Consider the following 26,525-nt stretch of genomic DNA (forward strand, 5'->3'; position numbering starts at 1 on the left):
GTGTGTGTGTGTCTGTGTGTCTGTGTGTGTGTGTGTGTGTGTGTGTGTGTGTGTGTGTGTGTGTGTGTGTGTGTGTGTCTGTGTGCGTGTTTGTGGTACGTCTGTCTGAATGTATGCGTGCATGTGTGATGTCTCTCCATCTATGCAGTGCGGTGAAGGGCCAATGTCGGGCTGTAGCCCCAGGCTGCTCAGCTGAGAGGGAGAAGCAGGAGGATGCAGTGGGTCACTCTTGCAGTGGCCCTGGGGTGTGTGTGTCTGTCCCGGGCATCGCACACCCCCACCCCTACCCCAACCTCCACACACACCCCTCTGGTGGACAACTCTGAGGAGGAAGTGGACGAGCCGTGTTTCGAACCGTGCACGTGCGAGGTCAAAGAAGGCGTGCTGCACGTGCACTGCGATAAGAGGGGCTTCACTAATGTCAGCCAGGTATCATTCCTGTTCATTTATCTGGCCGTGCATGTGTGACTGCACTTTATTGCGCTGTCATTGCAAGTGATCTGTATCTCCAAGTCTAATATCCTGTCTCTAATGTGCCTTATGGGTGTTTCTAACTGTTAAATTCATGTAATTAATAAGATAACTAATCAGACCACTAATTAATCATTCAGGTGTCACAGTCATGGGTCCGCCCTTTCAAACTCAACCTCCAGAGGAACTCTCTGAGGCGTCTCTATAGCAACGGGTTTCAGCACCTTGGCAACGCAGTGTCCATAAACCTTGGCAACAATGCACTCCAGGACATCCGAGTGGGAGCTTTCAATGGGCTGGCCAAACTGAGACGCCTGTACCTCCATGAGAACAAGCTGGAGGTCTTTAGAAATGATACCTTCACTGGCTTAGAGGCTCTGGAATACCTCCAGGTAGGATTAATCCACGCTGATTATCCATGATTGACAGAATTATTGAGAAATTTGCCTAAGATTACGGTAAAAAGCCGTGACGGAAATAGTCAATGGCTAGCAGGTGGCCCCAGCGAAAGAACCGTCTCAAGATCTGTGTGTGTTTTTTAATGGAGTTGGCAAGTGCTGCAGCTTTCCTGCCGAGTTAAGTCTATTTTCCAATTGCAGCAATTATGTGTTCTTCACATTTTCTCTTTCCTACCTGCAGGCTGACTACAACGTGATCAAACGAATAGACAGCGGTGCTCTGAGGTTCCTCTACAAGCTCCGGGTTCTCATCTTAAACGACAACCTGATCCCTGTCTTGCCTGCTCATCTGTTCAGGTTAGAATCTGATTATTGCACTGCAAAGCTTTTGTATTATGCCTGGGCTGATCTACAGGAATATCAGTGTCAGACACAATTAGCCAGTATGTACTGTTGTTGAATTAATTTTTCTGTGGGATTCTATTTCATATCATTACAGACACATTAATCATCAGATAAAAAGCAAATATCTCAGCAACAGAACGTGTATTTCTTCTTACTATCACGTTGTCTTTCCATTTAACCCAGCTAACTATCTTCCCTCCTCTTTCTCCTGCGCCAGATCTGTGTCTCTGACTCATCTGGACCTGCGGGGAAACCGTCTGAAGAGCCTTGCATATGCTGGGACCCTGGAGTATGTTGGTCGCTCCCTGATGGAGATACAGCTGGAGGAGAATCCCTGGAACTGTGGCTGTGAGGCAGTGCAGCTACAACAGTGGCTGGGTCAGATACCCTACACCGCTGTTGTCGGTGATGTTACCTGCGAATATCCTTTCCACCTTCATGGCAAAGACTTGAGGGAAATCCCCCGCAAGGAGCTGTGTGCTGACCTCCCGGATAAAGACTTACAAGCAGAAGGGGGTGGCCCATCAGGGGGGTCACAGCCCCAACATTTTCCCCCTAACGCTAAGCCTAACTCCCACCCTGGGCGTGTCAGACCAACTAAACCCTCCTCCATGGTCCACGGCTCCCGCCAGAATACTCATACCTCCTCCACTTCATCCTCCTCTTCCTCTGCAGAGCGTAAAGACAGGGAGAGGCACCCGAGGCCAACAAAGAGGCCTCGACCCTCAAGAACATCCCCCACATCTCGCAGTCTGATGCCCAACCAGAATCCACCAGTGGCTGGCTACCAGACACGACCCCCCATTCCCATCATCTGTCCCCTGGGCTGCACTTGCAACTTGCACATCACAGACTTGGGCCTGACCGTCAACTGCAAGGACAACGGCTTCCTCAATGTGTCTCAGCTCACACCGCGGCCGCTCAATGGCCGTAAACTGTACCTTAGTGGAAATTTAATCCAGAGGATCTACCGCACAGACTTCTGGAATTTCTCCAGTCTTGATCTGCTTCACCTGGGAAACAACCGCATCTCTTACCTCCAGGAGGGGGCTTTCTCCAGCCTGTCAAGCCTGAGGAGCCTCTATCTGAACGGGAACAACCTGGAGAGGCTCAGCCCTCACATGTTCCTGGGGTTGCAGAATCTAAGGTAGAATATTTTGGATTTTTGGATCACTAGCAGCATTTCAAGCTTGTTATTTTCGCTGCACTTCAAACAAATTCATAAACTGAAACCACATGTCAGCTCAGATATTTAGACATTCATTTTTAAGTATGTGGAAATTAATTTCAACGTAATACTGGCATAGCACAGAGCAGAACATTTTGATTACCATTTTGCTGGAGTTTGATTGAAATGAAAGGTACCTATTCTCTTTCCAGGAGTATCATCTGTTAGTCACACTGCCTGATAGCATGCTTCAGTTGAGGTGTGAGCCTGGTATGAGCGACAATGTGAAAATTAATGTTTTTTTTGCATGTGCATACAGAGGTGTTGATAAGGTGGTGAGACGTCTGGATGATACCAGGAATTTGCTTTTGGGGAAAGGCTTATTATAAAAAAAAAAAACAGTTGTCACAATAATACATATGTATCATTGTCAGATTAAGCTTACACAGATAATTCTGCAAATAATGCATACAGACCTTAGCAAATATCTACAGTCAGTAATTGTATTTATTCACTGGATTAAACATTGTGGTGTTTGATGAAGGCAGCGGGTCAGCTTTCATGTTTCACTGTATATAAAATGAGAACAGAAAAAGTTGCCATCAAATTTGAAGTATAATTTTGCTCTTAGTTCTCAGGTCCACTGTCTCTGTATTTTAAGATAAGGCTCACAGGATCCACAGTCCCATTAATTTGACTATTAATCAATAATAAAGATCCTCTCAGGACATTCAAAAAATCTTTCCTCTTAACCTCTCGTTAGCCTTTGTTAGTGACTGTAGGGCAAGCGGGTGCTAAGTAATTTAAACCAGACCTATTACTTATTTCAGCAGTGGAAGCTTATTGGATGGCTTGCATGCAAGAAAAACTCTCGATTAATACTTTTATTCCCTAAGTTCACACTTATTTCTATTATTGAAAAAAAAACGTAAAAATTCAAAGCTTCATAAATTTAACTCGATGATTGGGCAAGCCAAAGCAGGGGTGAGTAGTCATTTGTGTAAAATCACACAGTGTCATCTGATCAACTAATTAGCTGTGAATAGTAAAAGGGCAGAGTAAATTATATTATGTCATGACGTCTTTACATAAATATTATTTTATGTAATTATCAAGCCAGGATGCAGGAGAGATAAATGACCTACTGAAAACTTAAAACTAAATAATTTGTAAATGGGAAAATTCATACTGCGTCCTAACCAAGAATCAAGTATAACTTATGTATACAAAGTTAAAACAAAGTCTGAATTGGCTTTTTACATTTTGTATTTCATGTTTCTGTAGTGTTAAATGTCACTAAACACTAGGATACAGCGATAGTTTCCTTTAACACCATCCCTCATTTCTACCCGGATTTACAAAGCTCATTATCAGTTTGTTTGCATGTATACAACTACACTGTAACAGTGGCTTCTCCTCTCATTTAGGTATCTTTACTTTGAGTACAATGAGATCCGTGAGGTAGACCGTGGGAGTTTTGACTCCATGCCGTCTCTCCAGCTGTTGTTCCTCAACGCCAACCTGCTACGGAGCCTTCCTCTCGGTGTGTTTTCTGGAGTGAACTTGGCACGCCTCAATCTGAGAAATAACCACCTTCTGCATCTTCCTATGGAGGGCGTGCTGGAGCATCTCACCGGACTGGTACAGGTTGGTTCAAACCGAGGACTGTATTCACTGAATGAATTGTGGTTGTTTGAGTGCATGTGGTGGATGCTGGAAAAAACTGTGATCCGATAACCTGTGGGTGTTTAAATGAGTCAAATTACTTGGAGTCTGTTACTTGGCAAGAGGCTTTTAACAAATTTAGGCCAAATAATATGCCTTTTGTTGAATGACAGATGCAGGGTAAAAAACAAAGATCACTGAATTGGATAACCCCCATTGATTTACTAAACTAAAATGTGCATAATTACAGAGAATATATTTATTTCAAATGTTAGCCGACGAGATTAAAAGAACTATAAATTGCCAAGACACATTATTTGATCACAGCTTGATGAAATAAACAAAACAAGCTGAAATCTTGGATGAAGCCATACGCGCATTTAAAACTTCTGGCAGACCCTGATCTCCTGGCCTCTGGCACAGCTGCAGTTTTTCCCGTCATCTGCATCGTCTGTTGTTTTGAGAGCTCCGCTGTGGCATGTGGGACTATGGTTGCGCCTCAGGTATTCTAATTGGAAAATTGCAATTGACTCGATTTGCATAAGTGGTCTTAATAAATCAGGAGCTAAACTGGAGAAAGCTGAACCCCTCGAGTTTTTGAGCATGGCTGTAATCAGCAAACCTCTAAGTAAACAGACTACCAACTACAGGATGTGTTGAATTCACAGTTAGCGTTAGACCTTACCTCGCACATTTGACTCCAGCATTATGAGACTGGTTGCTATACACAATGCACTGATACCTGAGGTATTGCATTATACTATCCTGCCTCCTCTCACTTCAGCAAATTTAGAGTACCAGGCTTTTCTTAGACAGCCAGAGTAGAATGAGGTAAGGTGGGTGTGGATTAGCCTGAATGTCATTGTGAATTTCCATTTTACTTTGCTCAATAAAAAAAATTCCTGATCCAAGGTAGTGTGGGTGAGGCTGGCAGTTCAGAGGCTGTTTCTAAATGTTTGCTCAAGGGAAGAACGACAGTGGTTTATGGTGCTGAGAAATCACGTAGAATTGTATTATGTTTTTGTGCTGTTATATGCCTCTGATGTCCAAGAGCATTAAAGCATTCACCAAATGGAAGTACACTGCGGGCCATATTCATAAAGCCCAGCGGCATCACCATTGTAGTCCTTAAAATCTGTGGCACAGTAATTGAATTCATTCATTTACCAAGGTTGTTATTACTCTGACAAAGCCACATTAGTGCTGCCCATGGACTGCAAAAAAATAGTGTGACAATATCACCTGTTGACTTACTGCTGGCCTGTTTGAATGATGGATTTCTGGGTGCTGGCATGTGTTTTCGGAGCCAGGGTGTGCACAGTAAAATCAAAGGGCAACACAGATGGAAGCAGGGTGAAGCTTGCAGCTGCTGTAAAAAGCAGTCCATTTTGATAATCATAAAACAGCAGCATGTATAGCTTCGAGTCACTAAGCCTCATTCACAAACAGCACGAAAGCACAAATCTGTGCTTAAACTGTGTGTATGAATGTTTTAAGCACAAATCCAGGATTCATCAATATGTTCTTACCTGAATTTTTTTCTTACTCTGTGTACAAATTTAGAACTGCTTTAGACCATGCATATGCATAAATCATAAATATCCCATGGTCTTATAAAATTATGTAGTGTAAATCTGTTGATGATATGAATGATATATTTATTCAATGTAAACAGTATATTTGAACCACAGTTATTTAAAACAAATGATTGGGCCTTATCAGATTGTGACATTGCTATTTATTTATGCGGCATAAAATTGAAAGATAAGATGTAATCAATAAATCAACTTCATAAATGTAATAAAATTATTAATATATTAAAATTGTCCAGTTCCCACTTTTAGAACAGTAGCTTATATATTGGAATTTATATTGGAATATGAAAGCGATTAATATCCCCCTTCAGATTTGTCCCTAATAGACGCCGCTGGTTAACCAGCAGTCTGCTAACTGATCCTCACAGCCTGACAGTTCTGTAGTGGCACAGGGAGGGGCACTCTGCTTTCACTACATCACAGCCTGTTGTGGACAGAGACGAAACACACCGCGCACCTGTCACAGCAGTACACATTTATTTAGATCAATTCCACACATACTGCATGGTAGTGGTGCAACAGGTATGCAGCCTGTATACAGGATTCACAGTCGGGCTCAAAACGGTTGTGCCATTGACATGTTTACCAGCCAAATCTGCCCATTCTGGCTTCTATATCTAGAAGCTGTTTTTTGGGGTTTTTTTGTATTTCACAATAGTTTTCCTACATTCTTACCATCACAGTTGCAATGAGTGGCAGCTTTCTCCACTGCTACACCACTCCAACCAAGCTTTCCTTATATAGAGAAATGGTGGTGTGGTGGCATGCTAATTATCAATAGCAGTAATGTGCCTGTCAATTTAGAATGATTGTAATTCTCTAACATAAGCACAGTGTTAAGAACAAAATTGGCCGGTGCATACGTGCTATAAATCTGATGGTAATTTTGTGTTCGCACTTATTCTGTGTGCAAAGTAAAAACATTTCTATGCATCTGTCTCTCACTAGTGAATGAAGGCCACTGTCACACCAAGAATTATATAGTATACCCACTTACATGCACTGATACAGTATTTAAAGAATACCTCCCTGTTATTTAAAAGATAACATTATTTAAAAGGTGAGACATTAAACAGAAATTTAAAATTCTAATGGTGTCTGTGATTTCTTATTAGCATCACAAGTACTAAAGAGTATTCCCAATAAAAGCCACTGAAAAAAGAAACATAAGTACCGACTTCAGACCGCTCTGAACTCTCGGTTTCCAACGTTTTTTTCTACTGTCAGCCCAAGCTGACGTCAGCTCATGATAGATTTCTTTATATGTTCATTTGCTCCACTCACAGCTAGTTCACTGCTCCGCTTCACCAACATTATGGCATTTTTCCATCGTGTTTGATAGTGCGAAACTGCGACAATGATTCAATCAGATCAGGAGTTCAGCTTAATGCATGTTTAATACGAGCTCGGTTCACGTCCACATGCATCCAGACAATGACAAAGATCTTCACAGAATACATCTGCTCTTATATCGTCCATACATTGACTTTAAAGATAGTACAATGTCCATCTAGGGTAGTATAGGGTATTCCCTGGTGGGACCCAAACGTTATGTCAGGTTTTGTAGAAAGTTCGGACCCAAATTCAGAAAGTTCCAAATTCAAGAGTTTTTAATTGAACAGAAAAAGTCAAAAAACAACTCCAACAAAGAATGTCCCGTCAAACGGTGAAAAAACTCAACAAAAATGCAGGCTCTTGGCCACAAAACTGAAACAAGAGAAGAGCTGACAAACTAGAGGGCAGTCCAAAGAGTGGTCTAGAGGCAGGCAAGGGTCAGGTCCAAATAAGCAGTCCAAACAGGCAGATAATCCAAATCGGCAGGCAAAATCCAAAAACCAGGTTCACAGGCAGAGTACAAACAAGCAGGTTGGCAGACAGGAAAAGCAGGTAACAACGGTAGATGTGCTCAGAACAAAAGACTGGGACAATCTGACAAACTGGGGCTGACAGAGCACAGAATAAGTAGGCCTAATCATTAGGACTTAACGGAGTACAGGTGAGCACAAAATGGCCGACAATGACCACATGGAAGCATGACAGGTGAGGGCGGAGTCATTACCCAAAACAAACAAAAGCACATGGTTGCAACACACAAAATGTCCAGCAGGTGTCAATGAACATGCAAGGATACTGACACTACCCCCCCCTCAACGAACGCCTCTCGGCGTCAAGGCAGGATGGCGTGGGTGTTGCTGGCGAAAGTCTCTAATGAGTGTCTTATCCACAATGTGGCGGGCGGGAACCCACATCCGCTCCTCTGGCCCATACCCTTTCCAGTCAACCAAAAACTGGAGACCACGCCCACGCCGGCGAACATCCATCAGCTTTTCGACAGTGTAGACAGGACCCCCATCAACGAGCCGGGGGGGAGGGCGGGGCACAGCCGGGGGAGACAGAGGACTGTGACAGACAGGTTTGACCCGGGACACATGGAAGGTGGGATGGACTCGGCGAAGTGAGAGGGGCAGGCGCAACCGGACTGCAGATCTGCCCAAGACCCGTTCGATGACATAGGGCCCAATGAAGCGGGGAGCCAGCTTACGTGAGTCCACTCGGAGAGGTAGGTCCTTGGTAGAGAGCCAAACCCTCTGACCGCTCCTGTAGTGGGGGGCCTTGACCCTTCGGCGGTCTGCCAACCGCTTGACCTGGGCACCCGAACGCAACAGAGAGGCTCGAGCACGTCTCCACGTCGCCTTGCACCGCCGGACAAACGCCTGGACCGATGGAACCGATGCCTCAAGTTCCTGGGAAGAAAAGAGAGGTGGTTGGTAGCCAAGGCAACATTGAAAAGGGGAGAGACCCGTAGATGCAACAGGGAGAGAATTGTGGGCATACTCAGCCCATGCCAAATGCCGACTCCAGGATGTGGGGTTCTGGGACGCCAGGCACCTAAGAACCCTTTCAAGGTCCTGGTTGGCCCGCTCTGTCTGGCCGTTGGTCTGAGGATGGAATCCTGAAGAGAGGCTGGCGGTGGCTCCAATAAGCCTACAGAACTCCTTCCAAAACGAGGACACAAATTGAGGACCTCGGTCAGACACCATGTCAAAAGGCATTCCATGGATCCTAAAGACATGGTTAACCATGAGAGAAGCTGTCTCCTTGGCAGAAGGGAGTTTAGGCAGAGGGACAAAGTGCACACACTTGGAGAACCGATCAACAATAGTCAGGACAGCAGAGTTACCATCAGAAGGCGGGAGGCCAGTCACAAAATCCAAGGCTATGTGGGACCATGGTCGTCTGGGTACCGGGAGCGGCTGGAGGAGTCCGACAGGTGGCTGATTTGAGCTCTTGTTTTGGGCGCAAATCTGACAGGCAGCAATGAAGGCTTGGACATCTGCAACCATTCGGGGCCACCAAAACTGTTGACGGAGAAATGCCATAGTCCTCCTAACCCCGGCATGGCAGGTCAGTCGGGAGCAGTGACCCCACTCCAAAACCTGAGGACGGACAGAACTGGGGACAAACAGGCGGTTAGGGGGGCAACCAGCTGGGCAAGCCTCCTGTTGCTGGGCACTGCGAACCACAGAGACTATATGCCAAGAAACTGCACCCACTAAACAGTGAGAAGGCAAAATGGTGTTAGGGGCAGGGGCAGCATCTGGAGCACTGAACTGTCGAGAAAGAGAGTCAGGTTTAGCATTCTTGGACCCAGGACGGAAAGACAAGGTAAAATTGAACCGACTAAAAAAAAGAGACCACCTGGCCTGGCGTGCGTTGAGTCGTTTGGCAGACTTCAAATACTCCAGGTTCCTATGGTCCGTCCACACAAGAAAAGGAACCTCAGCGCCCTCTAGCCAATGACGCCACTCCTCCAGAGCGAGTTTGACCGCCAGAAGTTCCCGGTCCCCGACATCGTAGTTTCTCTCAGCAGGCGTTAACTTGTGGGAGAAAAAGGCACATGGGTGCAGCTTACTGTCCTCCTTGGACCTCTGGGACAGGACAGCTCCAGCCCCTACCTCAGAGGCATCCACCTCAACAATGAACTGACACGAAGGATCTGGCATAACCAGAATGGGAGAAGAGGTGAAACGCTTCTTCAGTTGTTGGAACGCCTTCTCCGCCACTTCCGACCAGAAAAACCTGACAGAGGAGGATGTCAGAGCAGTTAGAGGAGAGGCAAGAGAACTATAGTTACGAATGAACCGTCTGTAAAAATTTGCAAAACCCAGAAACTTCTGCAGATCCTTGCGGGACTGAGGGGTAGGCCAATCAATGACTGCCTTGATCTTAGAGGAGTCCATCCCAACACCACCTTCAGAGACGACAAAGCCCAAAAACGATGTGGAGCGTTGATGGAACTCACATTTCTCAGCCTTTACATAAAGTTGGTTCTCTAGTAACCGCTGAAGAACTAATCGGACATGATGGACATGGTCACGAAGGGACTTGGAAAAAATCAGAATATCGTCCAAATAAACAAAAACAAATTTGTTTACCATATCCCGCAGTACATCATTGACCAAAGTCTGGAACACAGCTGGGGCGTTGGTCAGTCCAAACGGCATTACAAGGTATTCGTAGTGCCCTGTGGGTGTATTAAATGCGGTCTTCCACTCATCTCCCTCCCTGATTCTCACCAAATGATAGGCATTACGAAGGTCCAATTTAGAAAACACTGTGGCACCCTGTAACAGTTCAAAGGCTGAGGACATCAAGGGAAGAGGATATCTGTTCTTAACCGTAATATCATTGAGGCCCCGGTAATCAATGCAAGGTCTTAATGATCTATCCTTCTTGTCCACAAAGAAAAACCCTGCCCCTGCTGGAGAGGACGAGGGACGGATAATACCTGCTGCTAGGGAGTCCTCAATGTACTTGTTCATGGCCATTCTCTCAGGGGGCGCCAGAGAGTACAGACGACCTCGAGGCGGACAAGCTCCAGGAAGCAACTCTATAGAGCAATCATATGGACGATGAGGTGGTAGAGAAGTTGCCCTGGACTTGCTGAAGACGGGTCTCAGGTCTAGGTATTCCTCCGGAACTCTTGACAGGTCTGGAAACTCCTCAGGTAGCTCAGGAAAAACAGGGAACCGGTTAAGGGCAGACCTCAGACACTGGGAATGACAGAATGGGCTCCAGCCCAAAATAGAATTCTTCTCCCAATCAATGTGCGGGTTGTGTTTGACTAACCAAGGGTGACCAAGAACTATGGGAATCTGTGGTGAATCAATAACATAAAGAGCAATCTCCTCAGTGTGATTACCAGAGAGCATCAAACTCACCGGGGATGAGATATGGGTTACCTTGGCGAAACAGGTCCCGTTTAGCGCTGAGGCAGTCAATGGCACTTGCAGGGTGGTTACTGGAACTCCCCATCTGGTGGCCAGTGATACGTCAATGAAGCTCTCTTCAGCTCCAGAGTCAATGAGGACGGAGGTGGTGTGATGATGGCTCCTCCACATCACAGTTGCTTGCAGAACAGTGCGAAGGGATGGGGAGATCCTTGAGGGAATTGCGCTCACCAGTACTCCCCGCCTCACTGGTGAGCATTGTCTTTTACAGGACAGGTTGAAACAAAATGGCCACGCTGACCACAGTACAGACAGGCACGAGACTCCAGCCTTCGCTGTCTCTCAGCTGGTGAAAGACTAGTCCGGTCTATCTTCATTGGCTCTGGAGGAGCCGGAGTGGACGACCTTGATCCCCCCTCAAGGACCTGAAGAGGAGAACTGGACCCTCGACGAAGCTCAGTCCGCTGAGAACTACTGGTTGTCTTCAACCGATGAAGCTGACCTAGCCGAGTGTCCACACGGATAGCCACATCCACCAAGCCATCAAAAGATGAAGGCAAATCGCGGGGAATGAGTTCATCCTTAATCCCTTCAGAAAGTCCATTGAAAAACGTATCATACAGAGCTTCCAGGTTCCAACCAGTAGAGGACGCCAGAGTCCGGAATTCTACTGCAAAGTCGGACACTGACCTGCGGCCTTGACGGAGGTTAAGGATCTCACGAGCAGCCTCCCTTCCCTGTTTAGAGCGATCGAAGACCTTCTTCATTTCACCAGTGAATTGAGTGAAGTCATCCTGGATCGCCACCTGGTTGCTCCAGATGGCCGTTCCCCACTCACGAGCTCTTCCAGACAACTGGGTGATGACGTAGGCAACCTTAGAACGATCGGAAGGAAAAGTCAATGGCTGTAGTCCAAAAATCAGCTCACACTGAGCTAGGAATGACTGACAGGATCCTGGATCTCCTGAGTAAGTCTCAGGTGGAGGCAGGCGAGGTTCTCGGGCTGGAGCAGCTGGAGGAGGTGGTACTGAGGAGGCTAACTGGAGCTGTTGCACCCTAGCAGCAAGGTCAGTCACACTTGCTGTAGCTGCCTCCAACGTCCTGGAAACAAACTCAATTTGTGCCTGGTGTCTCCCCAGCGTTGCTCCATGCCGATCAAGAACCTTACTTATTTCTGCTGGGTCCATTATCTGGTCAGATTGTAATGTCAGGTTTTGTAGAAAGTTCGGACCCAAATGCAGAAAGTTCCAAATTCAAGAGTTTTTAATTGAACAGAAAAAGTCAAAAAACAACTCCAACAAAGAATGTCCCGTCAAACGGTGAAAAAACTCAACAAAAATGCAGGCTCTTGGCCACAAAACTGAAACAAGAGAAGAGCTGACAAACTAGAGGGCAGTCCAAAGAGTGGTCTAGAGGCAGGCAAGGGTCAGGTCCAAATAAGCAGTCCAAACAGGCAGATAATCCAAATCGGCAGGCAAAATCCAAAAACCAGGTTCACAGGCAGAGTACAAACAAGCAGGTTGGCAGACAGGAAAAGCAGGTAACAACGGTAGATGTGCTCAGAACAAAAGACTGGGACAATCTGACAAACTGGGGCTGACAGAGCACAGAATAAGTAGGCCTAATCATTAGGACTTAACGGAGTACAGGTGAGCACAAAATGGCCGACAATGACCACATGGAAGCATGACAGGTGAGGGCGGAGCCATTACCCAAAACAAACAAAAGCACATGGTTGCAACACACAAAATGTCCAGCAGGTGTCAATGAACATGCAAGGATACTGACACGTTATTCTGGTCATTATCAATCATTCTTTGACATGTTTGTTCAACATGCTGGAGCATGGTTAAAAATACATCCTAACAGTGTTGTGGGTACTCACACTGTGTTTTTCCGTTACCCAGCACAGCAAAGTAAATTGTTTATGAGTTGGAGGTGTGCTGGTTGTCTGCAGCTCTTCATCAGAGATCATCATTATTGTGGCTGTTTCTACTTGTACTATTCCTCCCTGCATTATTTCTAACTTAACCGCTGAACAAACTGCTCCATATGTTGTAGTGTCGACCGGGTTTTAGCACTAATGAAGCCATTTTAATTTGGTGAGGAACACAATTTAGGCTTCTGGAAAGCTGGCCAATCAGAACAGATTGGGCTCATGGGGAGGGGGGCCTTAAAGAGGCAGGAGCTAAAATTGCCTATTTAAGAGACAGAGACTGAACTGAGGGACTGCATAAAGCACCAGTGTAAGAAAAATAAGGAGTTTTTTGAACTATGAATCATGCAAGCTACTCTAGTTGAGTCCAAGAATAAAAGTATAGCACTGGAAATGAGCATAAAATAGGTCAACTTTAATAGAAATCAAGTCAGGTGACTCAGCATCTGAGTGGATGCCAGAAATATATACAGTTCAGGAGTACATATGTCTTTCTCTCTAAACGCAAAAGAACTGCTGTGTAGTAGGGCAGCACTCTCTCATCGATGCCAACTGCAATCAAGAAACTTGCCCACAGTCACGTCTCACCTTGTGTGCTGTCAGATACAAACACAGCACAGCATTCACAGGTGGCAGGTTTGACAAGACAACATTGCATTTAATGCCCAATAAAGCATGAATAGGCATTAATACATCATCAGCCTGTTACATACACAATTAGATATAGAATTAGGGATATTGTGTATTTCTTACTGAATGTTTATACTCAACTATATGTTGTACTATTCAAGCAGTGTAAATGTTAAATTATGGTATTTTCAACCTGGGTATTATTATAACAATTGTGGCCATTCTAACTATGCAGGTGCAAATTCTCCACCTTTTTATGCATTGAACACAAGTTATATTTTCTTGTAAGGATTTCTCTCGAATTTGCAAGTCACAGCAAAAAAGCACAACCACCTGTTGTTTTAGACATAAATATATCTCAATAAAACCACCTGCAAAATACCAGGCTTTTAGCTGTTTGACCGGTCTTCTGGCAAGCATACAAATGTGAGTTGGCCTTTAGTCTCATCAACTGTCTCAGTATGATTTAGCATTAAATGCCATTAAGACCAGTATACTGCGCTGTAATTAATAATTATTGGAAGAAAACAGTAATTTAGTATAGAGGTGCACAGAACAACCACTTATATTCAATTTACCAAGAGGGGGTGGATAATATAAGCCTGACATAATAAGTATCATTATTATTTCACTGTGTTATGGTATTTACTAGTATTCACAATCACATAGTAAAGAGTTAATTGTTATCCAGCTGAGTCAAATGTTTTTTTCTAGTGTTATTCTGCTTTTAAAAGAACAAAAGATTATTTTGGATGTTCTTTCCAGGGTGTAAAGTCTATCAAAAATGGCCAAACTATAAGAAAAATAAGATACATTAACTCAATGTTTTTGTTTGGTATTGTATTTTTCTCCAGGTAACAAGCCAAATGTAGTCCTCAATCACGTCTTCATACTTCCATAGCAGTTGCAGCACAATCTGAACACATGAAATCCAGATATCTGACAGATATCTATTAAAAGTCAGTGTTTGTTTCCCCACAGAATAAAAGATCAAGGGCTTTTTTGTAGACTCACCATGTTGCACTGATGTTCAGCAATCACACAGAGGCAGAGATGCCAATTTCTCCACTGACAGTAGCCTCAATGGACTCAATGGAATTCTTGCTCTTTGCTCTTTGCTATTACTATCGCTCTCTGTCTCCACCTACATGAAACACAAACCGCTGGATAAAACAAGTTCATGCCCCTTCTCAAGGGGCTGTTGAAGTCACTCTGGGAAATATGGGAAATCACTATCTGAGGTAGAAGTCGACGAGGCAGACAATGAGAGTGAGTACACTATGAAAGTAAATTACAACACTTTAAAAAACATCTCCTGGAACACCTGCAACATCACAGAACAATGAAAACTAACATTGCAAGAGTGAATTCCTCTGACGCATTTGTGTGCCTCTGTATGTGTAACATTTCACCATGAACAGTTTTCCAATACACATTTTAAGGAAAAAAAACAACATTGTATTTTGCGTATGCAGTAGATTCTTCTTCAAATGCAATGTCTTTTTTCCCCCACTCCGATGTGTTTTATTCAGAAGACAATGAAATGCATTCATCAGTATGGAAAAGGCTCGGCAAGCTGACGCTCAGGGGTGTCACATTACCAGAGACTACAGCAAAATCCCTGCAATTAGAATTTCCAAATCCTGCTTATATTGACTATATTTCTGTGAACTAACTGGAGCTGTTCTAATGATTGACGTGATATAACTGTTTGGGAAAAGTGATCAATTACCAGACAATGTGACAACCACACACAACCCAGTGAGAACATCCTGAATTTCTCCCCTGATGCAATTTTTTATAGCTCCTAAATAAAACCTGGACAATTATTGCTTGATCTCCATAATAGTGATAAAACCCATAAGAGCAAATTTACTCTTCTGCAGCTCAGGCATGGCAGTTTCCATCTAAAATTGGTGCTATCATTTAAGTCAAGCAAAGAATATTTTATGACTAAAGTGTTTTTTGTGTTTCTTATGGATTTCTTCCTGAACAGAAACACAAGCTGCATCAAAACAATGAATATAACACTTAAAACTGACATTAATAAAGATAATGTGGTTGCTGGTTTTGTCACTATTCTACTTTTAATCATTAACATACTGTATGGGACTTTTCAAGTGCAATTAATTTACTGAAAGCCTCCATGTTCCCAAAACTATATATAATGGTTTCATGCAGACATATTTTCCCTGATACTAGTACTTGTCAGGCTAACTGTGGGTCTGAATTTCCTCTCACAATAGAGCTGTGATTGACAAGTTGACAGCAAATCACACACTTGGTGACCTGACGTATACATTTTAAACGGTGTTGGACATGTTGGACAGATGCTTGCAAAAGAGAAGGGGATATAGCCCTTGGGATCTGTGTAAAAACAAACAATACTTGGCAATAAAATGCTTCAAAAATGTGAAGCATATGTAAGATTGTAGTGACACATGTTATAAAACAACTAAAACAAGCTGACATTTTGGTCACGCTGTTGTATTTAAAATGTCACAAACCGTTTTTTCAGTTTTAACATTCAGTGTGTCTCAATCATGCTGCAACCTAGAAAACTGCAATTTTTAGTGGACCTTTAATATAGTGGAAGTGTTCAAACTGAGTGTTCTTTCTACTCACCCTCCGGACACAATTATGTCATTATTAAAGCCGCACAAAAAGCCCAAAGTGGGCTAACGTTGATAAAGTGAAGAAGCATCCTGTTTTCGAGTGTGAGGCAAGTCGTCGTACCATGGATCCCACGACAGCAATGCTGAATCATCTCAAAAAGCATCCATCTATTACTGCAAGCCAGGGAAACGGCCTAACCAAATTAGCATGACAACATTTGTGCAAGCTCCTTGGAAGTGTGACAGAGAGAATATCAGCTTTCATCGACGAACGTCATTGCTAAAAATATGGAACAGATCAGTCCTGCAGACAATACAATACAGACAATGTGATATAAGTGATTCCTTTTGTGCATAATCAGCTTTATCCTTTTTGAAGTGTGTCAAACTGAATATTTTAGCTTGTTTTAGGACACGCAATCAATAGTTGGCAATGAAAAAATGGATTTACGCACATACCTATTGGATTATACAGTAGCAGATGGGAGAATTACAGCACATCCTCGCTATTGTCAAAAACAGAGTGCTGTGATATTTTCACATGCTCGTTGCACAAACCTCCCGAAGAGTTTTGTGAATAACCACTTATGTAAACTCTGAGTGGTCTTTATTGTAAAAATATTCCAATAACCTGCTATAGCACATGTGTGAACAGGTTTTAAAGAGAGCACTTGTGGGTGGTGGAAGTTGAATTGGTCGCTGCTCAGATCTTTTGCTACTACTGAGCTTTTTTACTCAGCCATTCAGTTATTGCAAGCACTTAAGTGTTTTGATCCTATAATGACATTATTTACAGTAATTCAGAACTGTTCATCCCATGCATATTTTAAAAAATGTATAGAGACACTGGCCATCGTGGAAAGCTATATTATATTATGCTAATGCTCAAAAACTCATTTTGCATATAATCTTGCCCACTAAAGACAAAGTTAGCAAAGAAAACATCATTTTTCTTTCTTTTTGTCATCTTATTAGAGTGCTGGCTACTGGCTTATTCTTCAACACAAAAGACAAAGTAACTAATATACTTCACAAGAATTATCTATTTAGTGTTTACATTCCACAAAGTGATTCATGGTTTTTTTTATTGCATGGTAGACCAGTAATTAGTGTACTATTACATGTTGACAATGTGCTGTGGTGTTGTGTATTTCTCCAGGTGGACCTGCAGCAGAACCCATGGGAGTGCAACTGTGAAGCAGCTCCACTGAAGCGTTGGCTGGAGGGGCTCAGTGCTGTGGTGGTGGTGGGAGAGGTGGTCTGTCATTCCCCGGAAAAGACCAAAGGCGTAGACCTCCGCTCCCTCTCCATGGAGCTGCTCTGCCCTGAGCTAGAACCCCAGGAGGACCAGGAGCAGGAAGAGCAGACAGCCACCTCCACAGCCCCAGACAGAGGTGCATCGGTTGGCTACCCTGACTCAGGCCTGGGCCCTGTGATCCCTCCAGGGAAGGATTCAATCCCCCTGTCTGTGTTAGTGCTCAGCCTTTTGGTGTTATTTGTTGCAGCATTCTTCGCGGCAGCAGCACTAATCGCCTATGCCCTGAGGAGGAGGGACAAGCTGCCGTTCCGTCGCCAGGGAGAGGTAGACTTGGCCGGCATCCAGATGGAGTGTGGAATCTTCACCGAGCAGACGCACCACCACCACCATCACCACGGCCTACCAGAGACGCCGCCTCTACCTCCACCCGAACACAGCCACGTCTATGACACCATCATGCCCCCAGAGGCTGCATCTAAAGGTCCCAACCCCGCTGCAACCTCGCACATGTGTAGCAACGCCATCTACAAAGAGGAGCAGGATGCAGCGGTGAAACAGCGATCGCAGCAACAGCAGCAGCAACAGCAGCAGCAACAGCAGCAGCAACAGCAGCAGCAACAGCAGCAGCAGCAACAGCAGCAGCAGCAGCAGCATCAACAGCAGCAGCAGCAACAGCAGCAGCAGCAACAGCAGCAGCAGCAGACGTTTGCAGCTTCCAGTGAGAGCGAGGCTGGATACTGCTCGGCAGCAGAGAAGGAGAGGGAATGGACTCTGGAGGTGACCTCGTCACCCATCAGCACCGTCACGGAGGCGATGGGACCGCTCACCGGCCTGCACAGGAATGGCATCCTCTGCCCCACAGTCATCGACAGCCAGGGCCCCACGCCTAAAGTCGAACTGGTGGACTGCCTCTTCAGGCTCCCTGCCCCTGAGTTCAGAGACCTGCCAGACAGGTATGCGAGGCCACCCCCCCGCTACCCTCATCCTCAAGACTCCAAACAGGAAGCCAGACCTGACCAAATGCTTGTGGTCACCACTGCCAGCTCCACAGCAGGCAGTAGTAGCAGTCAGAGTGAGCTGGGAGCAGGAGAGCTGAGAGGCAGACTGAGGACCACACCAGACTACATGGAGGTGCTGGACCGCTCCTACCAGTTTTAACACTCCTCTTCCTCCTCCTCCTCCTCTCCCTCCTCCTCCTCCACCTGCTACCCCTCTTCTCTTGTCTCCTCATCATATCCCTCTCTGGTGATGAATCATCCAGTAACAATGACTCCTGTACAGAGGCTGGCATGGCTTTGAGAGGAGCCTGTGGGGGAGCGGGACTACACCACACACTATGTTTATTCCTGGATAACAAGCTGAGGTCAGTTTTTGTATTTTCCCCACTACTGGCGCATAGGTTGGTATTTGGCAAGGGTTAGCTGATCCCAGATCTCTGCCTGGAGGCGAAACTTCAGCTGCAGCTACTACAGTACTTTTTCCTCCATTATGCCTCACAATGGTAAAGCTCTGAGGTTCTGAGGCTATGGGCTCCGTTTTTCTACTCAGCGCCACAATGAGGGATAGACCGCATGTTGGTGGTGGTAGTGGTGGGCGTAAATGTTCATATTATCACTCTCAAAAGACCTGCGTGGAGATGAAACACACCAGCTCTTTGCAACATCAAACACAGAGTCATAAACTGCGACAGCCAGAAGGTGTGGAATGAGCTGGGCGGACACGTAAGATGGAGAAACGACAGAGACAAAGCGAGAGGGAGAGAAAGAGATGACTGTAAACAGACAAGTGCCTTAGCAATGAACAGCCAGCAGTGTGGTCAATGCTTATTTTTCTATGAATACAGATCTATTTATCTAAACAAAGAGGTTTGACTACCAACGGATGGGACGCTGATGGACGACTGAGAATAAAACCAATCAAAGCCGCCGAATAATTGCATTCCCTGGATGAGCCAAAAATAATAACATACCCAGTCAGTATTGGAGTTTGTATGCAGTTCAGTTCATTTTCATCTCATCCAGTTAACTTAATTTGCTTACATACATCAAGTTGAATTTTTACAGGGCTAGATGAGGGACATTTTCTGACTCAAACAGGAAGGGTTGGTGAGTTGGTGCTGTGTGAAATGCAAGAAAAAAGGTTCTGCTTTAATGGAGGAAAGGATATAGAAAATATTATTTTTAAAATGCAAGATGAAAACAAAGAAAGGCCGACATACAGAAGGACATAGTGGCAATGGATGCATTTTGGATTTCTTCACCCAGACTTAATGAGGCCACAAGGACCTCCGTTCCACTTTTTCTTTGATCGGACAAAAGCACCGAGGTTATTGTATTGATTTTTAAGTATTTCTCAGAGGAAAATTGAATGGCAAAAAAAAAAAAAAAAACAATGGACAAATACCAGGACGATGGCTTTTTTTTTCTTTTTTTTTGGTCAAAAAAAGAAAGACAGACACTTCTATCAACTATCGATTATTATCTTTTACAGAGGTACCTTTTTATGCTTTCATCTCCTACCAATAGTAGAAGCAGTTGTGAATATATTTATTCTTAGTTTTTGCGTGTTGAAGCTCTCCTGTAAGGGATCATGTTATATTAATGTATAGGATGATTCTGCATCTGGTTCAGCCTTCTTACCACCGACCCACGAAATACAATAAAGGGTGCTACGTAAAAACCTTGCGCTGGCAGCTACTGTGTAACAAATTCACGCACACACATGCTCACATGTGCTCTAACCCCCATAAATGCACACTCACTCTCTCTGTCACCGTTGCCATACTGGTGCATGAAAGCAATGGCTCGAGGTATACTAAGCCTGTAAGCTTGTCCACGCAGCATGTTGGAGAGATCAGATGAGAGTTGAGCAAAGCTAAGAGCCTGCAGGGTTCCTCACACTAATGGATGACGAAAGAAGCTAATAATGTGAAATCCACCACATTAATGGTTAAAATCAATACAATCTATTTGTGAAATAAGGACATGTGAGGCTGGTGGCCCCTGAGGCCAAGGTCGTGAATTGCTCCATCTCTCTCTCTCTGTTTCTTTCTAAATGATTTCCTCCATCTTCCCTCTCTGATCTCCTTTCATCTCTCCGTTTGATTTGCTCTCCACTGCGCTTTATTCCTCTCCTCTCCTGCTCACCTTACTCTTTTGTTCTTTCTTCTCTCCTCTATTTCTCATTCCCTCTTTCTCTCTCATTGCTCTGGCTGTCAGCTCAGCCTCACAGGACAGACACGGAGAGAGGCTGTTCTATATGCTGCTCAACACACAGGTAGCTCACACTGAAGTGTGTGTGTGTACGTGTTTTGTTTTTTTCTGCTGTACTCTTTCCATCCTTCGGTGATGAGTACAGTTCTTCAGACGCCTCCTCACTCACAGCGTTCAGAACTCTGTTGCACAAATAATCCCCCTGTGGGTGCGTTTGTGTGTGCGCACACGCAGGACTGTGTGTGTATACGGAGGGGTGTGCCTTTGTTTGTAGGTGTGTGTGTGTGTGTTTAAGAAATGTGTGTGGACCTCAGTGTCTGTGCAGCTCGATGAGTGCGTGTCTCTGTATGTGTGTACGAGGCTGAGAGAGTGAGTGCGGCGCCACAGCCTCAGTCCAGCCTTAATCCTCTAAGCTGTGTAGTTCACTCGTGCCACATCAGCTCCATTGTGTCTACAGACAAAGAAGCCCCGTTAAAACTAAATGCCAGTTAAAGCAACAAACGACTAATTATAGCATCATTCTCTCGGTCCTATTCTTTCTCCCTTTCTCACTTTTTAACACTCACTTCTCACTCCCTCTCACTGCCTGATATTTGCGACACTTACAGTACAGTTCTGGACATGTTCCAGCTGTGTGTGTGTGTGTGTGTGTATGTGTTTTGCACTTGTGTTTCCCTGTGTGCATGTGTGTGTGCGCGTGTGTTTGACTATCTGACAGCTTTGCCATGGTTCATGTGTTTGGGTCCTGTCAGAGCTGTCCTGTCACTGTGTGAAAAAAATCATTCATTTCCCAGAGTCGAGGATGAAAGAGTCTTTAGACTTCAAACGCCTGTGGGCCTCTGTGGCTTAGATTGCCTCTCGCTCTTCCTCCACCGCTGTGTCATTTATTCCTTTAAAAAAAACAGTGCGGCTGTGGCATCGGTTAAGTAGAGATGGCAGAGACATGGCAAGGAGCTGGACAATTAGCCTGATTAAAACACTGTCATTTTGCATAATAGATTTAGACTGAGCTGCGATAGGCGGTTCCTTTCTGAGCTTGTGTGTGTGCATTTATGTGTGTGTGTGAAGGCATGAAACTATATTCTTCTCTGCATAAACATGCAGGGTATTAAAAATGCACAGTTGGGCATGGTTTGATGTCAGTGAAAAGAGATCTATTTAAAAGTCATGGTGCATAGCTGCAGAGGCTTTGGTGTTTGGGCATGACAAATAGTTGTGGTAGAGCTGGTCATCACTTACAAACACACACACGCAGACACACACACATAAACATTTACATTATTGTATCAGTGCTACAAATGTGTGCACACTTTCTATACACAAATACAAATGCACAAGTAAACGAAAGTCCACGTAAATATGTACACAAACTGTACATACAAACGCACATGCAAACACATGGTGTCTGCTGCAGCGCTGTGGTGTTGTTTGGTTGCTCTGCATTGCAGTAATCGGCTACACTCTTCTCCTCTGCTCTCACCCACAGACAATCACTGGCTCTCAATGGACAACATCAGCAAGGGAAATACCTATGAAGAGAGCAAGAGACATTGAGAGAGAGAGAGAGAGAGAGAGAGAGAGAGAGAGAGAGAGAGGAGAAAGGGAGGGTTAGGAGGATGCTGGAAGGAAGATGATGATGAGAAGGTAGGGAGGGAAAGAGGGACTAAAGAGGACAGAAGGAGATTTGAGGGAGGATGGGAGGAGATGAAAAGAAGGGGAGAAAGATCAGCAAGCGGGTGTTCCCAGGCTTAAGGCTGTTGGAGGACTTGTTAATTTGTGTGCGAGATGAGAGTTACTGTATTGAAGGTATAGAGACAGAGAGCTAAAAAGCACTTACTGTACATGTGAAACAGAGACAGATACCATAGTTGCCACTGTGATTCCACACATTCCTTGCCGCCTTTCACTTTGTGTCTGCTCTCTGGCACGCGACGCCACCCACATGATCTCTGCAAAGACTTCAAACTCAATTACACGACTGCCAAACAGTCACGGTCAGGAGATGGAGATTTCTATGCCTCCTAGTGTAGCATGACAATACTTATTTACAGTGTTGTGAAGCAAAATGGCGGATTATTCAGCGTGCTGGCTAGGTGTTATTATAGTAAGCTGATATGTGTCTGTTACTGTGTCATTCTGCTGTTGCAGTAAGCTGGTGTGGAGAGACACTAAGATGGCAGGGACCGGGCCCGGTTGACATTGAAAACATCGCATGAACATCACAGACCTGGTGCAGCAGTTTTCAATGTATGCGTGTTAGGTGTTATGCTCCTTTGCATGTTAATGTGAGTTTTAGGGTTTATGAGTAAAAGAAACAGACAGAATGAGGAAAATGGATGTGAGAACGGCAACGGGGGGGTTTCTTTTTCGATTTTCACATAAAAATAGCAAGATTCTTTCGAAAGAGAGGATCCTTTCAATGGCATTTTAAGTTCCCACGCATCCATAAAGGTTTTGTGTTTCCTGCTGTAAGAAGACACTGTTCACCTCAGCTTCACTGCAACATTCAGAAAACTCAGAGGAAATGTGAATGACCTGCTGATGATGCATCCCTGAAAGTAATAAGATAAAAACAATAAATAGTAAACTATTGTAGCACACATATTGTGCTATAAATGTATTTACAAAATTTGATTTTCACTCAGATTGATTTTTTAAATCCAATTTTCCCCTTTAATATTCACTATATGCTGATTATTCGCTGGATTTAGATTTAAAAAAATACAAGCCTGGGGATCAGTGTCTCTCTGAAACAACTATAAGACAGGGTTGATTGTGCCATAAATTCTGATTTGAGAACGTGTCTCCCTGCTGTTTCAACTTGTTTCCTCCCCTGTCAGGAGTGAGCCAGGAGCAGAGGATTAGAGCCTACCTCAGCACTGGAATGCCTGATGGCTGCTATTGCACAGTTCCCATCACCTCCTAAATACCTCAGCTGGTGGTTTTAGTATTGAGAGGCAGTGGGCCACACAACTGTCGACTTTGCACTTCATTTATGATAAACTTAAGTCGGCCTTAATCTCCGCCCGTCGCCGTGTGTTGAACCAGTGTTTGGAACAACATGTTTATCTGGTGGGGAAGGCGAGTGGAGTGGGAGCCAGGGGAAGGCACCCGTTCACAGAGATAAACCAGAATATCTTCGCCTCTCCCCCTCCAAGTGCCGCTCCGAAACTGGGAGTGTGATTGTGTTTATGTGTCTGGGTGCAGGGGCGTAACAGTGATTTATGGGTCCTTTGCACATCAGACCTCTAAAATCACCCAGCCACAACACAAAGTTCACATGTTTTGATTTACTGATTAATTCTAGAAACTTCTTTGGATTTTGGTGCTACCCTGAGGGTGTTAAACTGTCAGGGCCATACAAGGGGTGAAAACGATGACATGCAGTACTATATAATGTGATAACCCTGAAATGAATAGCAATATAGACTTTCGAAATATAAACTTTTGTGAAGCTTTATGTTTTCCCTTCAACAGCTACAGACGGGTGCTGAAATTAAGGAAACCAGACAGGAAACTGAGGTAGAATCAAAAAGTAAAAGGTCTCAGGCCAGATTTTAACTTTTGAGGATGTTGTGGTTATGTGTACCACGCACACCACTATGCCAGTGCAATGCTTTGAATGTAACCTGTGAATGTCAAAAACTTTCTCTCTCATTCACACAAATGTTGGATTCGCTTGTGATGGGCTTAATATGCGCTCAGTGCAACAGTGCAATAAGAACATCTGCTGCTACTTTATCTATCTATCCATCATTTTGAAATAACTAGCGAGCTGGATGTAAATATCTATATCAACATGATATAAAGCTCTCATCAAGCATTAGCTGTTTTTTTTATTGCCAAAGAACATAAACATACAAATACGAATAAAAAAGAAAACATACAAACAATATTTACATGTGAAAAAGAAAACATTTCTGATAATAATAATAATCCTAAGTAATAAGTGTTGACCAGGTAGAGTTCATAATATCCATAGTGAATTCATTTTCTGGTGAAATGTGTTCTATAAATACATTTTTCCAGAGTGTAGTGTTTATGGATTTTCTTGTTTTCCAGTTCATGAGGATGTTTTTTCCCGCGATAGTGATGGCTATGAGGAGTTGTTTACTCAAGTTATTGTTTGTGCTTATTGATGTGATATCTCCTAGTAAGCAAACTGCAGGTGAGGCTGGGATATGGCAACTAAACAAGGAAGAGAGGAGTAGAATAATTTATTGCCAAAAGTGTTGGACTGGTGCACAGTACCAGGGAGTGTGCATGTAAGTATCTGGGGTATTGTCTGTACAGTGTGAGCAGATTTCTTAGTGAAGGAGTCCCATCTTGAACATCCTTTGGCCAGTGTAATGAGTTCTGTGTAAGATCTTGTATTGGATAAGCTGTGTATTGGAATTTTTAAAGGTATTTTTTCAAATCTGAGACCAAAAGTTGGTCTTGTGTGTGAATGACAGATCTTGTTCCCTGTGATTTATGGGTAGAAATATTTATGTATCAGATCTATTAATAATATTGTTTATTTTTGTTGATTTGATATTCATTAATTCTGTCATTAGGGAAGTTGTTTCTGAATCAATATCATTTATGTTAATCTTGATTTATGGAATATAAGATTTAATATGTGAATATTCCAGAAAGTTTTTTATTATTTATGTCGTATTTGTGAATCAAGTTAGGAAACTAAATCCATGTGTTATTTTTAAAAAGATGTCCTAAATGGGTGATGCCTTTTGATATCCAGTGATTTTTTGTTTAATAAGAAATCAGGGTTGTTCCAGATGGGGGTGTTCTTCGATGGTGCGAATGGTGTTTTGGTGATGTTGTGGAGTTTCCACCACGCTGTCAAAGCCGATGCTATTGTTGGTGCCTTGAAAGAGGGATGCTTTTTAATAGCCTGGCTGAGAAAAGGTAAATCAGAAATGTTTATTTTCTTGCAGAATGATTGTTGTATATCGGTGAAGTTGCTTGATTGTTTATTTTGTGTCCATGTAATGATATATTTTATTTGATTAGCTAGGTAGCAATTAAAGAAATTAAGTGCATTGAGCCCTCCTCGATCCTTGGGTTTTTGTAGAGTGGTGAGTTTGATACAAGGTGTTTTGTACTGGCATTTTGACGATTGCTATTCTGCCGGGAATGGAAATGTAGATTCATCTAGCGCTGGAGATCATCATGAATTGTTTGGAATAATGGATTATAATTTAGATTGTGCAGCTCTGACAGCCTGGGGGAAATGTTAATTCCTAAATGTGTTATATGGTCTGTGCAGACGGAGATGGGAAGTTTATCGTTTGCCACATCCCAACTTTGTGTGTGTAATGGGATGATGTTTGATTTAGTCCAATTTATAGAGTAATTGGAGATTTTGGAAAATCTCTCAATTATTTTAATTGTTTCATTTATGGATAATGATGGTTTTTCTAAAAAAAAATGTGAGAATGTCGTCAGCATAAAGGCTAATCTTGTGATTTGTGGTAGATGTTTGTATTCCTTTGATGTTTTCATTCTGACGGCTAGCTGCTGCCAATGGTTCAATGAATATAGAGAAAAGTGATGGGGAGAGTGGCCATCCCTGCCTGGTACCCCTCTGTAGAGTGAAGCTTTGTGAAGTTAATCTGTTTGTGGTAACAGTGGCCTTTGGTGACAAGTATAACATTTTGACCCAATTGATGAATGATTCTCCAAACCCAAATTTATGTCATGTGGCGAATAAAAAATTCCAGTTTACTTTATCAAATGCTTTCTCTGCATCTAATGTGACAATAATTGAATCCTTTGATGAAGACTAATTCATTAAATTAAATAATCTGCGGGTATTGTTTGATGCAAACAAACCGGTTTGGTCTTGGTGGATAATGAATGGAGTGATTATATCAAGTCTTGTAGCTAGTGCCTTACTGATTATTTTAATATCTGTATCGATTAGAGATAATGGACTGTA

At 43.6% G+C, this 26,525-nt stretch overlaps 1 protein-coding gene across 1 annotated transcript; it reads left to right on the forward strand.

Moving 5' to 3' along the window:
* Window positions 1–213: 213 nt before the first annotated feature.
* Window positions 214–18,543, forward strand: LOC134001159 (SLIT and NTRK-like protein 3). The gene is made up of 7 exons (XM_062440727.1): window positions 214–429; window positions 612–863; window positions 1,111–1,226; window positions 1,492–2,421; window positions 3,870–4,089; window positions 17,274–17,921; window positions 18,048–18,543. Exons 1-7 carry the CDS (start codon window positions 214–216, stop codon window positions 18,528–18,530), a joined length of 2,865 nt encoding a protein of 954 aa, XP_062296711.1. The 3' UTR covers window positions 18,531–18,543.
* Window positions 18,544–26,525: the final 7,982 nt, after the last annotated feature.

This window comes from Scomber scombrus, chromosome 19 (assembly GCF_963691925.1).
Source record: "Scomber scombrus chromosome 19, fScoSco1.1, whole genome shotgun sequence".
Classification (NCBI taxonomy): Eukaryota; Metazoa; Chordata; class Actinopteri; order Scombriformes; family Scombridae; genus Scomber; species Scomber scombrus.

Coding starts and splice junctions, on each gene's coding strand:
- LOC134001159 (XM_062440727.1), top strand. CDS start 214: ATGCAGTGGGTCACTCTTGCAGTGGCCCTGGGGTGTGTGTGTCTGTCC. Junction 4,090..17,273: donor ATCTCACCGGACTGGTACAG/GTTGGTTCAAAC, acceptor GTATTTCTCCAG/GTGGACCTGCAGCAGAACCC. Junction 17,922..18,047: donor AAGAGGAGCAGGATGCAGCG/GTGAAACAGCGA, acceptor CAGCAGCAACAG/CAGCAGCAGCAACAGCAGCA.